At 35.1% G+C, this 13,863-nt stretch overlaps 3 protein-coding genes across 8 annotated transcripts; 2 read left to right on the top strand and 1 right to left on the bottom strand.

Moving 5' to 3' along the window:
- The first annotated feature begins 2,522 nt into the window (after positions 1 to 2,522).
- LOC106360499 (zinc finger A20 and AN1 domain-containing stress-associated protein 2) lies at positions 2,523 to 4,087 on the top strand. Of its 5 annotated transcripts, none has more exons than XM_013800109.3 (3): positions 2,606 to 2,737; positions 2,841 to 2,887; positions 3,407 to 4,087. In XM_013800109.3, exons 2-3 carry the CDS (start codon positions 2,878 to 2,880, stop codon positions 3,940 to 3,942), a joined length of 546 nt encoding a protein of 181 aa, XP_013655563.1. In that variant the 5' UTR covers positions 2,606 to 2,737; positions 2,841 to 2,877; the 3' UTR covers positions 3,943 to 4,087. The 5 variants fall into 5 exon arrangements, with proteins under 5 accessions (XP_013655561.1, XP_013655564.2, XP_013655563.1 ...); XM_048750531.1 differs by having other exon boundaries at positions 2,841 to 2,968; positions 3,402 to 4,087; XM_013800107.3 differs by lacking the exon at positions 2,841 to 2,887 and having other exon boundaries at positions 2,523 to 2,737.
- A 317-nt stretch (positions 4,088 to 4,404) lies between these two features.
- LOC106360500 (homeobox-DDT domain protein RLT3) lies at positions 4,405 to 9,472 on the bottom strand. Of its 2 annotated transcripts, none has more exons than XM_048750529.1 (15): positions 9,043 to 9,472; positions 8,902 to 8,954; positions 8,647 to 8,820; positions 8,512 to 8,568; positions 8,226 to 8,424; positions 8,040 to 8,140; positions 7,878 to 7,964; positions 7,635 to 7,766; positions 7,409 to 7,552; positions 6,990 to 7,118; positions 6,108 to 6,899; positions 5,460 to 6,023; positions 5,254 to 5,358; positions 4,928 to 5,166; positions 4,405 to 4,702 (listed from the first exon to the last, which is right to left on the bottom strand). In XM_048750529.1, the coding sequence occupies exons 1-15, from the start codon at positions 9,293 to 9,295 to the stop codon at positions 4,699 to 4,701; spliced, it is 3,033 nt and encodes a 1,010-aa protein (XP_048606486.1). In that variant the 5' UTR covers positions 9,296 to 9,472; the 3' UTR covers positions 4,405 to 4,698. The 2 variants fall into 2 exon arrangements, with proteins under 2 accessions (XP_048606486.1, XP_048606485.1); XM_048750528.1 differs by having other exon boundaries at positions 8,902 to 8,957; positions 9,043 to 9,455.
- Positions 9,473 to 12,363: 2,891 nt separating this feature from the next.
- LOC106358709 lies at positions 12,364 to 13,101 on the top strand. The gene has a single exon (XM_013798525.1). The coding sequence runs from the start codon at positions 12,364 to 12,366 to the stop codon at positions 13,099 to 13,101; it is 738 nt and encodes a 245-aa protein (XP_013653979.1).
- The last annotated feature ends 762 nt before the right edge of the window (positions 13,102 to 13,863 follow it).

Below are 13,863 nucleotides of genomic sequence, written 5' to 3'. Positions count from 1 at the left end.
TAATATCAGTAATGTTCGACTAAAAAATAACTAGTCAACGAGCGCATAAGGAAATGGTGACCCAGTCTCAGCAGAACATAGCATTGCCACCTTCTCAAAGCAACCCATAGGATATGTTATTCCTTCGACATGTTTAAGACATGGATACGCATTATCCCCTTTATGCTCATCTTGTGCATTGAAGCTCTGATCTCCCTCCTAAACGGAGAAAAGTGAAAATCATATTATGGGGTTTACGAGTTATCAAGCGTAGTCCCCAGATCTCACATCTTCCTTTTGCGGATGACAATCTATTATTTTGCAAGGCGGAAAAGGGACAGTGTTTGGTAACAAAGTGGATCATAATTTGAAAAATATATTAAAAGAGTGCTCGACATTATGACAGAATGAGGTATGGAGATATACTTAGGACTACAATAAAAAAATTGAGCTTCTAAGATGAAAGTGTCTTCCTTTGTACAATATCGGCTAAATGGTCATGTTAACTAGTGGTTGGCAAGAATACTTTTGAAGGGATACAAAGAGGTATCAATTAAATATGTGGCACAAGCAGTTCTGCAATACATTATGTCGGGTTTTTTGTTACTACAAGACATTGTGGAGAAATTAAAAAAGTGCAATCTTAAAATTCTGGTGAAGTTCAAGACAAAACAATTGAGGCCTTTATTGGATTGCATTGGATAAATTTGTGTCCCACATGATAAAAATGGGCTTGGATTTCAATACTTGCATGACTTTAATGTGGTGTTACTTGCAAAACAGTAATGTAGATAAATACATTTTTCAAATTCCTTACTTTCGCGGTACTTAGATGATGTTATTCCAACCGATCTTGTCTTTTAGAGGACTGTGAGGTTTACTTGCATTCTTATGGCTGGTGCAGTATTATGGCAACGAAACGACTCTTGAAGTCATGCCTATGGAAAATTATCGGGGCATGCCTCAACACTAGTGTGGTGAACGAACCGTGGCTTCTAGACACAAATACCCACCCACTGAGGGATTCTGATCGAGTGACTTACAGACACCAACAGCTAATAGTTCATTCCTTTATTAGGCATGATACCAGGGAATGGGATACTCCCCTCTTACGAGTTTTCTTCAAGTCTGAAAATAAACCTCTGATCCTCGGGTTGTGAGACTTAGTTCTACGAGGTCCATGGATGATTACACATGGAACCATAGGAAATATGAAGTGCATTTATATAAATCTGGGTATGATTTGCTACAAAAGACCAAGCTACAGAGTGCTTAGACTCAAGTTTTGAACCAAGCATTACTGGCTTACATATCCATGTGTGTAGAGTCGAAAGAAGAAACATTTTATGTGTCAAGATTTCACAAGATGTATATTGATGACTAAATTGCTAGATTTTAGGATTTTCGGTACTGACATTATATTTCCTATATGCAGTGGACCAAAGGAATCTATAGATCATTTTCTTTTTTGATTTCCTCCTGCCTTTGAGTTTTATCAAATTATCTGTCTGTTCCAGATTTCTTCATGAGTACCTATGTCTACCAAACATGGATTTCGTATTTTGTAGGATACATATTGACACCTTTATTTGGATCATTTGGAAGCAAAATATGACAAAGTGTTTAATGGCAAGGATGTTTAGCTAGTTGACACCTTCCATCTAGCCTTTCTTGAAACAAAAGTTGGAGAAGAGCGAACATCAAAGAAGTCAAAGAGGACACATATGTTTCACCTTTTTGGTTATAGGTTCAACACCCTATATGGAAAACCATGATTGACCCCGACATGCCAAATTGATGTCTCATGGGTCAATCATGGTTCAGCCAATGGACTAAGGTGGATCCATAGTGTGATCAAATGGGAGTTAAACGGTTTAGACTTCAAGATTATCTTATAAGTCTTTCGTTTTTTTATACTGAGATGGAAAATTTACTTTGGGCGATGTTATGCTTACGAAATTTGCATATTATTATGATACGAATTGCTTAGATTCGTGGATATGGTTGTTAACCCAATCAACTGGCCAATCTTTACCTTCCAACTAGTCTCATTTCACATTCTACAAAATAATTTTTTTTTCCAACAATTCTCACATCCTCATGTTTAAGAATACGAGTATAAATTGAGGCGAGAAATAGTAGTGTCCTCTTTTCCATATAGATTAGACCGGATCGAAAAGGATGGTTCTAAAAAAATAATCTCGATTATATACTTTTTTTATAATATGAATGTTGACAAAAAAAAATTCATGAAGACTAGTGATGAATATTATGATGATTAAGCGTATGTCATTTTCAAAGTTATTGGTAATTTACTTAAAACTTGTAGTGTCTTATCTTGTTTTTAAAAAAGTGAGTTAACATTTTCCAGCATACATTCATTTTCATTGATTTGTTTTCAAAAATACCAAATCTATAAGAAAAGGTACAAATTTTCTTAAATAATACAGAAACTATATCTTTATTTGAGATACTAAAATAAATGAGATATATGTTTGTTTAACTGAATTTTATTTTTTTAATAATTACATATAAACAAATATTAAAATTTAATCTAAAGAGTGAAAAAAGATCAAAAGGAACAGCCAAAATTAGATACTTACATGTGTGTTGCTGACTCTAACACAAACGGTGTGAATGAAAAAAATAAAAAAAAAATATCGAAGAGAGAAAAGCCGAAACCTTTTTTTCTCTCGTCTCCAATTTTCTCAGCTTCTGCTGGATCTCTCCAGCATCCTTCCTCGGAGAGATTCGTATGGTAAAAGTGTTCTTCTCTTCCTTTCTATTTCGATTTGATATATCGGGTTTGGGTCTCGGCTTTCGATTCCAATTTCGATTTCCCCTTTTGTCAAATTGATTAGGGACTATTTGATCAATCAAGGCTTCTCGGGCAATCAGATGAATAGAAGTGAGATTAGGCTATGTGGGTTTTGTATGTTTTACAGATTTGATATGAAAGTTCTCAACTTTTGAGCTCATTATTTAAAAGGTTCATTTCTAAGAAGGAAGCTGGTGTTGGATGAGAATGAGATTAAACTATGTGTGTTTGTATATTTTACGAATTTGAAATTTTTTGTGGTAAAGTTCTTAGCTTTTATGCTGATATAAAAGGCTAATTTCTAACATTTCATTTCTGGGAAGAGTGGTTGTGTTGAATAGAAATGACACCTGATCTGCGGTGTAGATTAGATATTTTGCAGTCTGGTTGCATAGCTTATAGATTAGGACTCAAGTGTTTGTGGTTTAGGTTTGGTGTGTAGCACATATAGCAGTTCTAGGCTTGTTTCACTCAATTTTGCACATCTTAGTCCATAAGAAGTTAGTAATATGTTATGAGATTGTGTATAATTTGTAGACTAGAGTCTATATTGGAAACAACATCTTCGTTTGACTATGGGTATAAGGACTGTGCTAATTTGTAGTGCAGAAATGGACCACGACAAAACAGGATGCCAAAGCCCACCTGAAGGTCCCAAGCTATGCATCAACAACTGCGGTTTCTTCGGAAGCGCTGCCACAATGAACATGTGTTCCAAGTGTCACAAGGCTATCCTGTTTCAACAGGAACAGGGGGCTAGGTTTGCATCTGCAGTGTCTGGTGGTACATCATCATCCAGCAACATCTTAAAGGAAACCTTTGCTGCTACCGCGCTGGTTGATGCTGAAACCAAATCCGTTGAGCCGGTGGCTGTCTCTGTACAGCCATCTTCTGTCCAAGTTGCCGCAGAGGTAGTAGCTCCAGAAGCCGCTGCAGCAAAACTAAAGGAAGGACCAAGCCGATGTGCTACTTGCAATAAACGGGTTGGTCTGACTGGATTCAAATGTCGCTGTGGTGACCTCTTCTGCGGGACGCACCGTTATGCAGACATACACAACTGCTCCTTCAATTACCATGCCGCTGCGCAAGAAGCTATAGCTAAAGCAAACCCGGTTGTGAAGGCAGAGAAGCTTGACAAAATCTGAAACTCAAACACCAAAGTGATAGACTACGACATCCTTGGGAACATTTAGAATTGGAAAAGAAGGTTTAGAATTTTACATATTTATTATTATTGCCTATAAGAGGGAGACATTTGATTCTAATAAAATCATCCATTAAGAGATCAAAGAAACGGGGTTGTCTCCTCTAAATCTAATAAACGAGGAGTTTGTCAGTTTCTTGAATAAATAGCATATTGATAGATACTGCCCAGAGTCATCTATCACAAAGTTCCCTTTCTCCTATCTGCGCCTGATTCAAGGTGTCTCTCATGTTAACAAAGGTTTATAAAGTATACTTGCAAATATAAACCATTATACATAGTTTAAAACAAAGTACAAGAACAACGTTATAAATATCAAATTCTGAATAATATATTTGCTCATTTTGACACAAACCAATACACATAATTGTAAAAAACATTTGTACGGCTCAAACGCTAGATATATTGTTAGATCACCACATAAACACAATGGTGATCGTTTTATTTTACAGAAAACAAACCCCAAAATGTTCACCAGGACATAAAACTACGTTTTTCCCATACAATGAAGAAAATGTTTTAGGAATCATAGGAAAGCAAAACAATATAAAACCGAATGACTTCCTAAAATGTATATACATATATTTTATCAAAAAGTCACTTAATGCAGGAACAAAACATCTCTTCTCTGTACAAAATTTTCCTCCTACGTATCCCCTTCCGTGATGAGAGCTACAACTACTGCTTATACGTTCACCTACCTGAAAAGAAAAGTCCAGGTAAGTGAAAAAAAACTCAAATAATCCAAAAAAAGTATCAGGAAGGCATATTATTAACTGAAAAACACAAGGTATGTTAAATTATTAGATGACCAAAATATGAAAACGGGAAGTGGTTGTTGGTCTCAGATGAAACAGAAAACGAGCTAGACAAGAAACACTTTAGTACTACTAACAGATGACGATGATAGAGAAGTAACATCATACTTGTGTTTCCTGGTCCTGTTCAATTGATTCCCTTCAGGTAGAGGAGCTTTTTCCACCACATAAGAAGCAATCAAGGTATCCAGTTTTACCAACCAGAGAGCAATCGCAGAAGTTGTTCGAGGCATGGAAGGGAAGCTAGTTATAATTTCTCCCATTAAAGCGTTATTATAGTGGTCCTCCTCCTCACCAAAGTGCCATAACCAATCTTCATTGATTGCCCCAACAAAGTCGCCAATCACCTTCAGACCATGATTTAGCAACAAGAGGTAAGTTAGAGAACAATCAATTTTGGTGGAAAAAGGAGCTTGCATAATAAAAATGAAAACCTGGGTAATTTCAGACAAAGTTGAGCTTCGTCGAAGCCTTTTGGCCCATAACCTATGAGCTGACTTTTTCCATGCACCAATCAAGGCATCTTCGGGCATTGCAGACTGAATAATGTTAACCAAGAAAGGAAGCCGTTTCTTAACACAAACCAAGAAAGACGGAAAAGATTAAAAATAGTAAAGCAAAAACGACTATCTCGACAGACCTCAATGGCATACACTGCAGCCTTTAGTGATTGCAACTGGGAAGAAAGAACTTTATGATCTGGAAATGAATCACTAGTCTCTTCATTCTTCCTGCTGCATGTGGCTTCATGAATCGCATATCTTTCTTCAAGATCTATATCAAGCTCAAAGGTAGCATGGCAAATCTTGCAGTGCTTCTCATCTCTCCAATACAAATCATGACAACTCTTACACCTAGTGAGCGAATCAAGGTAGGATCTTCGGCTGTGTTTAACAGCATTGAGGTTAAGATAATATTTATCCCATATCCATTCATCAAACTCCTGAACAAGGCTCCACAATAGGCTTTTGCCCCGCTTCTCAAATACTATAGCTGCTTGTTGATCATTGGCAATCTCATTCAGACATAGGTTGTTGTTGTCTATATCAGAAACCGGTGAAGAAGAACTGTCCTCTCTGACTACATGATCAATTCTTCTTAACATGGCTTGACAGAGAAAACTTTCTCGTTTCTCCAATGACTCAATAAGCCGTGCTTCCCGTCTACCCCTATCGTCCAACACTGACAACAGTGCCCGCAAAGCCTGCACCAAGCCAAAAATAGGGAAAAGTTAGGCACAGAATCAATACAACTAGGTTTTCATTTAATTTGTGCACAATGACATCACCTCCTTGTGGCTGATAACTTCCCAGTGACCATCTTCAGAAGATTCAAAGTAGACACACCTATGACCAGGGTCATTCGCGTTGCATGGGCCTAAGAAAAGCCAGTACCTGTTGAACCTACGGTCAGAACCAAGGTATACAGATTGCATAGGGTGAACATTGTCTCCAGCGAGCTTTGCAAAATCAGCCCCCACAATTGATGATGAATCAACTGGATGAGAATCAGACGATTTAGATAGCTCTTCGATTCGCTCTCCTCCATGGACCCATGATACGCGTGGATGATTAGAGGATGATGCTCTCTTGATTTTTCCACCAGAACCATGACTATAGATACTAGGGACACAGTCAACCATAGCTCTGGGTAAATCCTCCATTCTAATAGTGGAACCAGAACTAAGAAGATCAATCAAAGCCATGAAAACATCTAACTTCTCTTCAATGCTTAAGTCTGAATATTCCCCCTCCATTAGCCCCAACAGCCATGCTTCTCCAGGATGGCTTTCATCAATCTCACTGCATACTTCCAACATCTTACTTTTATGCTTCCGCCTCTTAGCTTTTCGAAATACAAAACTTTCTGAAACACGCCCCATCTCATCACAAGATTCATCATCATCAACACTTCCAGACTCGCCCGAATCAGACTCATGGTCCTCAGAGAAACAACTAACACGTACACGATATGTAGATTCAGATATTTTTTCGAAAATTGTAATATCACTTGCCAGCGTTGAACATATTGAACGCTCTCGTTCTTCTTCTGATGCAGTTGCAAGATTCAGCGCAGCAACCTATAACATTAACCCGCAGCCTATTCTATTAGATATAATAATCTTAGGATTTACTAGCAAGAAGCTGATAATAATTTCAGAAAAAACTACCTCTATTGTTGCATTAGCTAACTCGGATATTTTCAAGCCATTTTTGCCTCCTTGCTCGTTAAGCATTCTAAATAATTCACCCTTTAATGTTCCAAGACGGAGGCCATACTTTTTCATGAGTCTCCTTTCCTACAGGAGGTAACATCAACCAATAATGCGTCAGAAAATTAAAGAAAAAATCTATAAACGACAGAGAACATGCACAGGAGGATATAAAAGAAAATAGAGCAAGAACCTTCAGTATTCCACACGCAACTAACCCATCTTCAAGAATAAAAAAGCATGCTAGTATATGAAACTTTAATACGTATGAAAAGGACAAGAGAAGTAGCATTTGTGGGCAATATTTTCGGTGCCAAGCAAATAGAGTAGACAGATAGTTGTTTCAACGAATCAAAAGGGTTGCACGAAATCAGCACCTTACTTAGTTCCTCTGATTGACCACCAGCCCGCTTTACAGAACCAAAACCAGCTGCAACCAATATCTGACGCAATATCTCCGCCCATGTAAGAGAATTTAATGAATCCTTCCACATATCAAGAATAAGAATTTGGCTCTCCACCTAAAAAAAATATCAGGGAGAATGTCAAAACCTGTCTCTCAAACGGAAGTATGCCAAGGAAAAAATAGATAGCTCCACATACCGACTGTAGCAGGGCTAGAAACTTGCATGATATACTCAAGGTTGAAAAAGATCCCCTTTGCAGCTCGGTTTCAACATCAACCAGAAGCAACTTCAGCAGGGAAAGATGAATTTTACCAAGTAGCAAGGAGTCCTGAAAGAGGAAATGCAATATATAATTTATTTTAAGAGAAAGAGTGAACGGGAAACAATTTCCTTCCGCAACAAAAGAGATTGTTATCATCAAATAAGAGAGATTGGCCACCTTATCATGAAATGCCCGTGTGAACTCGTCAATTGTGAAGGGGCATATGTCAAGAGTTATTGAATAAGTATACAGGAAATGGACAACCTGTTCAACATACGTACGTACTAGGTCAGTTCCAAGAAAGAAAGGTAATTTAAGAAGAAATCACCAAGTGCAAACCTTAAAAAGTTTCTTCACAGACTCTGGCGAAGAATTCCATGGACGCAAAGCAAAAGGCAGCCTCATGCCAACAGAACTTGGGGGAAACTTGGGCAATAAATCTGGAAACAAACAACAAAATAGATGTAGCAAAAGGTACTTGAGAATGAAAACTCACTCTCCCTAGGAGAGAACCAAGACACATACCTTTGCAAAGAAAACAAGATCCACTAGTAGCAGTATGGCATGAACAAGTTAACGGAGGATTCACTAGTCCTTCCTGTCTCTCCAATTCCTCGTCATCAACTAGTATTGAAATTGTTTGACAGGTTTCTTTAAATACCTCCCCGAGCTCACATTTCTCATTAAATGCCACCGTCTCATCTTTGTTCAATTCTACCGTGGTCTGCAGCAAGCAAGAAGAGTCAATCAAATCATCTTTGTTGGCTTATTGAATCACAAATTCCAGAAAAAAAAAGAATATCTAAGCTACCTCTATATTTATTGAATTCCTCTTCTTTTCCGTCGATTTCTTCTTCTGCTTCTGCTTCTGAAGAAAGCAAAACAATTGCAGTTAACAAGAAGTTCAAAAGAAGAAAAAAAAAAAGGCAATTAAAACAAGTAGTACCAGTATTGATGCTAATTGTATTTTGTTCTTCTTGGGATTGCTTTGAGCTAATGTTGCTCTTTCGTGGCTATTTGGATTCATAACCCGCCAAGCTGTCATCAAACCCTTGCCAACACCATATTGTTTCTTCTTTACAACGCCGCAATCATCTTGACTAGTGTGCTGCTCGGAAACCTAAAAAAGCAAATAAATAAAGATCAAAGAGTAACTAACTTGGGGGAAAATTATACAATTATGAAAGATGATTCCACTAACCTTTCTCTTTCTCCCCACTCTCTGTTGATCAACAGATGATGATGAAGAAGAAGCTACTACCAGAGGAAGAAGAATATCCAAGTCCAGGTTAAGAATCGACATAAATAATAAAACCAGGAGGAAAATAGTGTAAACGTATACCTTTGCGGCGGCGAGTGCGAGATGAAGGAGGAAGATGGTCAAATCGAAAACCAAGTGACGGACCGTCTTTTCTAAAAACCTTAGCCAAAATGTACTGTGAGGTCAACAGCTTTTGACAATTGATCTTCCGAAGAACAGAGCCGCTCGGCTGAGGAATCTTCGCTCTCACCGCCGCCGCGGAGGATTTGTTTCCGCTCGTTCTTCTCCTCTCATCCATTTCCCCAGGATTCGGATGCATTCTCTCTGCATTCATCACATGTAAGGTAAAGACGAACTGCCCCTGTTCAAAAAACGGGGGGGGGGGGGGGGATACGACTGCGCCGGTAAGAGGACCGCCGCGATTTCGGATCGACTCGGGCACGAATCGTTCTGATCTTCCACCTTTTGTATCGGAAAAATCTGATGCTACTTTATCTATAGAAATGAGATTTTGTGGAGGGTTTTAGGGTTTTGGAGGAGATAGAAATGAAAACAAAATGACTCTTTCACCCTTCTATAAACCTTTTAAAAAAAAAAGGCCAGTGTCACACATTTGGTATTCGAACCCGGGTAACGTAAAAAGTGAGACAAAGCAAGCCACTACACCAACTCATTCCCGCTGACAAGATTTACTGTTTTAAAATGTAACGTTAGATTTACATAAAAAATTTCAAAATTTACGCCTTAATCCGCTTTTTAATCTCATATTAACTGGTTCCGCACTAGGCCCTACCCAGCCACACGCGTTCATCTTGAACATTGGGCATAAGTGATGAAAAAAGAAGATGCAATCTATTTTTTCTTTGTCATCTGAAACCACAATCTAATATAAAAGAGGGTTTCGTGCCCAAATTCGGAAACGTCAAATCATCCCCTTAATAAAATATTAAAAATGAATTTGAATATCTTACCATATCTATAATATTATTTGCGAAGTAAATTTTCGAAATCAAGCTCTTACGTTAAAAGTTAGACCGGTTAATGTCGTTGTTACCCTTAATAAAATTTTATATATAATAATTTAATTAAAAACGAATTTTATATTAATAATATTAAATTTCTAAAAAGATAATTCTCATATATTTTGTTGTTATCTTGAAATAATATTTTATATTTCTAAAAAATAAGATAATACTTATATGCTGTGTTGTTATCTTTAAATAATATTTTTATTATAAAAATTAAGATATAAAACAGTATATAATTAAATATTAATGAAGAAAAAACATTTGTATAAAAATATAGTCTAAAACATTTTATATATAATATTTTAATTAAAAACGAATTTTATATTAATAATATTAAATTTCTAAAAAGATAATTCTCATATATTTTGTTGTTATCTTGAAATAATATTTTATATTTCTAAAAAATAAGATAATACTTATATGCTGTGTTGTTATCTTTAAATAATATTTTTATTATAAAAATTAAGATATAAAACAGTATATAATTAAATATTAATGAAGAAAAAACATTTGTATAAAAATATAGTCTAAAACATTTATAATATATGAGTGTTTAGAAAATTTCAACACAATAATTAATATATATATTTTAATGAAATTTGCTGTCATATATAAATTATTTTATGTTTGGTATAAACTTGTTAAGAATATAAATAATAACTTAACATGTTGTTTTTGAATTAACAAAATATAAAATAATAAATATCTATAAGAAGATTATGCCCGCACGTGCGGGCAAGACACCTAGTATACTATTATTTGAGAAGTGAATTTGCTTATTTGTCATCTTTTCCATGATTTTAGTTAATTTGTTAATTTGTCATCTTTTAATTATTTTAAGATAAGTTATTAGTTTAATTAATATTATCTTTTTTGATATTTATATATTTATCATAATATTTAACATAATTAATAAATATTAATCTATTTTACCGATATTTATATACTAATATTTAAAAATATATATTTTAATATATAATTATCATGATATTTAGGAAATTTAATTAATAAATAGATATTAACAATATCTACCGATAATATCATCATTACTTTTTATCTCATATTTAGTTTTTAATTTTATTGACTAATATTATAGCCAATTTCTCTGATTTTTATTGAAAATATTGATCAAATACATATTATTATAATTTTTTCATATAAATATACTAATATATCTGAATTTATCGGTTTATTTGGTTTGATCGTTTAATATACTGAACCATATTCATATACTGCGGTTTCTTAAAAAATAACATCAATTCAGTTTATTCGGTACTACCAAATCTATACTATTTTTTCTATTTCGGCTTGGTTCAGTTTTAAATGGTTCGGTTTTACCGGATTGAAAACTCCTAAATTATCGTTATTTTGTTAATGTTTTATATTTTGTGGTTTGCTTACTTGTCATTTTTTTCCATGATTTTAGTTAATTTTCTTATTTGTCATATTTTTATGATTTTAGGATCAGTCATTAGTTTAATTAATATTATTATTTATTTTTATTTTGATTTTGATATTTATATATTTATCATAATATTTAAAATAATTAATAAACATTAATATACTTTACTGATATATATACTAATATTTTTAAAAGTATATATATATATTTTAATATATAATTATCATGATATTTAGGAAAATTAATTAATAAATAGATATTAACAATATTCATCGATAATATCATTATTACTTTTATCTCATATTAGTTTTAATTTTAATGACTAATATTATAGCCAATTTCTCTGATTTTTGTTGAAAATATTGATCAAAACAGATTATTATAAAATTTATATATAAATATACTAATATATCTAAATTAATTGGTTTCTTTGGTTTATTCTGTTTGATCGCTTAATATACTGAACCATATTAATATACTGCGATAGACGTAAATCTTAAAGTTTCATCACTCCTTGGTAACTCAGGAACGTGGAACTTAGAGCTGTTAATGGATTTTTTTCCACTTAATGAAGTTGATCGAATCAAGTCAATGGTTCTAGGAACTGTCAAGGACTGTTTTATTTGAGCGCACTCAAAGCATGGCGCTTATACGGTGAAAACGGGGTATGGGATGTTGGCAAAAGCTAAGACTTCAGCGGCGGGTCAGATATCACCTCAGGAGCAAGTAAGGTTCGACTAAAGGAAAAGAGTATGGAAGATACCCACCTTACCAAAGATTCAGATGTTTTTGTGGAGGGCTCTTTCAGGTGCCTTAGCTATTGCAGAGAGATTAAACTCCAGAGGTATGGGGGTCGAACCAAACTGTAAAATATGTCATGGAAGCACTGAAAGCATAAACCATGTCTTATTTCAATGCTCAGCGGCGCTACAGTTATGGTCGGGGGCAGGCTTCACACTTCCATCCTTTGTCATGGCTCACTCTCTTGAGGAGAATTTTTCCTATGTTTTCAACTTGATGGAGGATAGTAACAGACCACAGTCACTGATTCGTACTATCCCCTGGGTGCTGTGGCTAATTTGGAAGAACAGGAACTCAATTCTCTATGCAGATACGCAAGAATCGATGGAGAGACTATTAAGGGCCATGTCAGATGAAGTAGAACAATGGTTTCTACTAAATAATACGCCATCACCAGCTACAGACTTGAGCGGCAGATTGGAGGATCGTGATAAATGGTGCCCGCCAGCTAGTGGATTCATAAAATGCAATATACATGCGAACTGGAGGAATGTCCATCTACACAGTGGAGTGGCCTGGATCGCAAGAGATCAAGCTGGTAACGTTTCACATCATGCAAGGGACGCTATAATCCATGCGCCTAATCATATGGTGGCTGAGTTAAGATGTGTGATATGGGCATTGTCGAGTTTAAGAGATCTTGGAGTGCCAAGGGTGATTATTGCTATTGATTATCATAAGGTATTAGAAGCCATTAATGCACCTCGTCAATGGCCTCGGTTCGGGGATTTGCTAGAACAAGTGGTAAATTTCAAGGAAGTTTTTGAGAGCTTAGTTTTCGAAGGGGAAAAGGTGTCGGCGAATGGGATTCCTCGCGACATAGCTAAGATTGTACTGCGAGATGGACGATTCCATTCGTACTTAGCATTTGGAGGGCCTTCATGGCTGCATGACCGGATCGCTAGATAAAACATGAGAAGTGACGTTTGATTTTTATTTAGAATGTTGTCGCTTTTTATTTGATTTCCCGTGCCTTAGGGTATAAGGCATTAAACTTTGTTGAGGTCACCACCTCTTTGATTTATATCAAATCCAAACGTTCAAAAAAAAAAAAAAACATAGCAGTGACTTTGAGGTGTATTTAACAACAACAACAACAAAAACTTAATGATTACAAAAAAAAAACGTAATCTTAAAACACGCATTAATTACCTGCATGCACATATACTTTTTTTATTCAGCTGTATACATTTTTGTCGACAGTAGTAAATGCACGCAAAAAAAAAAACAATAATACATGGATTAATGCATATATAATATTAAAATTAAAGATCCCAATAAAGAAAGAGTGATAATGTTTTATACTGAACCATATTAATATACTGCGATTTCTTAAAAAATAACATCAATTCGGTTTATTCGGTACTACCAAATCTAGACTATTTTCTCTATTTCGGTTTGGTTCAGTTTTAAATAGTTCGGTTTTACCGAATTGAAAACTCCTAAACTATCCTTATTTTGTTAATGTTTTATATTTGTGATTTTTTTATAATCTTTTCACTATCTCATGATTTCTTTTCAGTCCAAATACAATATGTGTTAATTTCAAGGGCTTTTTGCAGAATTGACCTATAATTTAAAGTCAAACACAAAACTAATCTCCTTTTTTTTTGAAAATTGGTTTTGCCCTATTCACCCCACAAGTTCATATAATTTACGAAAATGCCATCA

The sequence above is a fragment of the Brassica napus genome, chromosome C3, assembly GCF_020379485.1.
Source record: "Brassica napus cultivar Da-Ae chromosome C3, Da-Ae, whole genome shotgun sequence".
Taxonomy (NCBI): Eukaryota; Viridiplantae; Streptophyta; class Magnoliopsida; order Brassicales; family Brassicaceae; genus Brassica; species Brassica napus.
This window is presented reverse-complemented; position numbering and strand designations above follow the sequence as displayed.

Bases quoted from the DNA above. Each gene is read 5' to 3' on its own strand.
- LOC106360499 (XM_013800110.2), top strand. From the start codon at position 2,583: ATGTGTGTTGCTGACTCTAACACAAACGGTGTGAATGAAAAAAATAAA. The intron at 2,738-3,401 runs GTAAAAGTGTTC...GCTAATTTGTAG, and splicing joins TCCTCGGAGAGATTCGTATG to TGCAGAAATGGACCACGACA.
- LOC106360500 (XM_048750528.1), bottom strand. From the start codon at position 9,295: ATGAATGCAGAGAGAATGCATCCGAATCCTGGGGAAATGGATGAGAGG. The intron at 8,569-8,646 runs GTACTACTTGTT...TGCTTTCTTCAG, and splicing joins TACAATTAGCATCAATACTG to AAGCAGAAGCAGAAGAAGAA. The intron at 5,359-5,459 runs GTCTGTCGAGAT...AACATTATTCAG, and splicing joins CTGCAGTGTATGCCATTGAG to TCTGCAATGCCCGAAGATGC.
- LOC106358709 (XM_013798525.1), top strand. From the start codon at position 12,364: ATGGCTCACTCTCTTGAGGAGAATTTTTCCTATGTTTTCAACTTGATG.